The sequence below is a fragment of the Apaloderma vittatum genome, unplaced genomic scaffold (assembly GCF_000703405.1).
Source record: "Apaloderma vittatum isolate BGI_N311 unplaced genomic scaffold, ASM70340v1 Scaffold44974, whole genome shotgun sequence".
Lineage (NCBI taxonomy): Eukaryota > Metazoa > Chordata > Aves > Trogoniformes > Trogonidae > Apaloderma > Apaloderma vittatum.
The window spans coordinates 771-3,783 of NW_009714065.1; the positions used below are offsets into that span (position 1 = coordinate 771).

At 40.8% G+C, this 3,013-nt stretch overlaps 1 protein-coding gene across 1 annotated transcript; it reads left to right on the forward strand.

Moving 5' to 3' along the window:
• Positions 1 to 639: 639 nt before the first annotated feature.
• LOC104273301 (small ubiquitin-related modifier 3) lies at positions 640 to 1,282 on the forward strand (the record flags this gene model as incomplete). Its single annotated transcript, XM_009868591.1, has 2 exons — positions 640 to 711; positions 1,220 to 1,282. Coding segments are annotated over 2 exons (135 nt in total), but the record flags the coding sequence as incomplete, so codon positions are not given.
• Between the last annotated feature and the right edge of the window lie 1,731 nt (positions 1,283 to 3,013).

Here is a 3,013-nt window from a genome sequence, read left to right on the forward strand (position 1 = left end):
AGTAACGTTAGACACTAGCATTATTCTAAAAACCTTGAAAATAAATGTCAAGTACTGCAAGTTCTTTTTCCTCCATCTTCTTCGTGGTTCCTTTTTTCATCAGAAGATAAAGAACTAGAACTGGGAGCAGATGCCTGGCATGCATGAAAACTTGTCTTAAGTGCTTGTCAGCACTAGTTGGTGCTGATAGGTAGTTACACAAAAATGGGGGGGTTTTTTTAGATTTTTAGAAATATTTTCCTAAGAGTATTATCAGATTAATACACTTGCTGCTTCTTGCTGACATATCCTGAGGCTTTATAGAATGGTGTATTCATTGATCTCTTCTTAAATTACCTTTGCAAATTAACTTTTTATATTTGTGCCCTGCAGAGCAGGTTCAGAACCTGGATGAGAACCAGGTGCTAAACCTATGGTTCTATACAGAGTCCTTGCTGTGACAGCAGTGCAGCAGGACATTGCTCAAACAGCTCCACTTCCTCAATTTATATAGCAAGATAGATGTGCTAAGTTTCCTGTTTGGTTAAGTATTTTGACTTACTTTTGTTAATATCTGTTCTGATGGTAAATCTGTAAATGTTTTGTTTGAGTTCAGAAACAAAAGCATGATTTCTCATATTATTTGCTTTAAACTTACAGGGCTTGTCAATGAGGCAGATTAGATTCAGATTTGATGGACAACCAATTAGTGAAACAGACACACCTGCACAGGTATGAAAAATACTTCTGAAAATTGCTATGCAAATATTTTGATGTCTGCATGCAGATCAAAAGTGTTTGAAATCAAAATATTTCTAAAATAGTTGTTGCAATTTTAGCTTATCCAAACAATTTGTCTAGGGTGGGATTTTTTTTCCCCCTTTGAATGTTTTCACTGTTTGAGGGAGAGGAAAACTTCCTGGGCTGGCTTGAGGCAAGGATCAAAGGAGACTCTCAGCTGTTGGATTTGTTGAGGAAAATGCTAAACTGCCAAGTTTGGTCTGACTGACAGGCTTGCCTCTGAAACCCATTTCAGTGTTGGTGACACTCCAGTCAGAGAGATAACGGAGTGCCCACTCTGGAGTGGCTGTTGGAAAGTGTTTCATGCGTTAATCAATTAGAATTACACATTAAGTGTTCTGTATTTGGTGCGTGTTAGGAGTAGAGAGCTGAGTGCTTTTGTAACCATGAGGTTGTGCATTTCAAGTCTTGTAATTACTGTATTACTCTTAACAAACAGCTGGAGATGGAAGACGAAGACACTATTGATGTGTTCCAACAGCAGACGGGTGGAGTATGTTAAGACATGCCATCCTTTGGAGAAGAGAAGTTCAAGGATCCTCATCACACCTCACTGTCATCTGTCCTTGGATTTGATAATAAACAAATGAACATGCCAATCACACGGGATTCTTCTAAACTTTAGAGGACATTTACCAAAATTGCTTGTTGTCTTTGACATCCTGCGTGTGCAAGTCAAAACAGTATCTGCAGGGATTAATCTATATCTTAAATTGGGCTAATTTGATTTAAGTTCAGATTAAGTAATATGCGTTGTCTCTCTGCTGTTACTTTTTCTTTTCTCTTTTCGTTCTTTAAACCTGTGGCCTAAATAGTCATCCATGTGTTAGGACATGGAGTGTGCATTCCTGGCTCTTATCAGTCTTACCCCTCTGTTTAATTATAATCATGTAAATAATTCAGTATATTTTCATGCCAATTGTGAGCATAAAACTTTCTTTTAAGATATGCCTAAGAGAAGGAAAAGAGATGCTGATTTTAAGTTTTTAGCACATGTTGCAAAACACAGTTACTTCAGAAGTGCTGAGCCTGTGACACAAGGCGACACACTGTGACGTGCAGATACAAATGCTTAGTATAGAGTTGGAGTTTAAAATATGGCAGATTTACATGTGCTTTGTCATATTATGATAAAGTCATCTGAAATATACTTTTTTAATGCAGAAATGAGATTGTCCTGAATTATTGTCAGAACTGGAGTTAGCAGAGCAGCTGGTCCAAAAACTAATGCTCGTGATAGAGCAGCAGTATTTTTTGTTGTGCAAGCTTATAAAATGAGAAGTCCATCACTGCAACTTCAGCTGTTTGCTGAGTGCCGGGCAGAATTTGTCACCTTTCTCCTGCTCCCTTTAGTACATCTCTTTATTTCTCAGTGGGTGCTAGGAGTGTGTGGCTTCATGTTTCTTTTTAATACTTGGTTTTGGTAGATAGACTTGATAAATGAAAAATGAAGGAAAAAACCTCCTTTTAATGTCACCAAGCAGTACGTGCAGAAGAGCTGTCAGGAACCTGGTGAGCAAGGAGAGATTTGTGTAGATGTGTGTTCAAAAAAAAAAATCTGCCTGACTGGCTACCTAAATGTACTGAATTTTAAATGCATTTGTGTGATGGGTTTGAGCTCCATGCAAAGTGTGGAGTCTGTTCCACATGAATTTTTACAAAGGCCATCCTGTTGTCCCTTGATGGGATGTCCTCTGCTGCTCCTTGGGATCATTATCTGCCTTTTGCATTTACCTGACCTACTTGGCCGTGTTAGATCATCTCCTGCTTGCTGGAAATCTTGCTGGAAAGGCCTTCCCCCTCCCCCCAGATCTCATTGTTTATTCACTGATTTGTACATTTATTTGTTGTCCTTTACTATTGTATACAGTAAATATAGTTTGGTACTCTCTCTGGTGCCTTACACTTAATGTGGACGCGTTCCCGTCGCCTTCGCTTATTTACCTTCCTAGGAGGGATGTGTCTGGTGGCGGTGCTTCGGAAGTGCACCGTGGGGACTCCCGAGGCAGCGGCAGGAGCACGCTAAGCTGGGGGAGCTCGGAGGTGACCTTTAAAGGTCCCTTCCCATCCAGCGCATTCTGCGGTTCGTTGTATGTGCTGCGGCTCCCGGGCGGCAGTAACACCCACCCTGCCCGGTGGGTTTTGGCACGCGATACAACTTTTTGCACCCTTTTCTCCTCCCTTTCCTGCCGAGCAGCTGTCGTTTTTCCCTCCGTGCCTGCAGCCCGTTTCC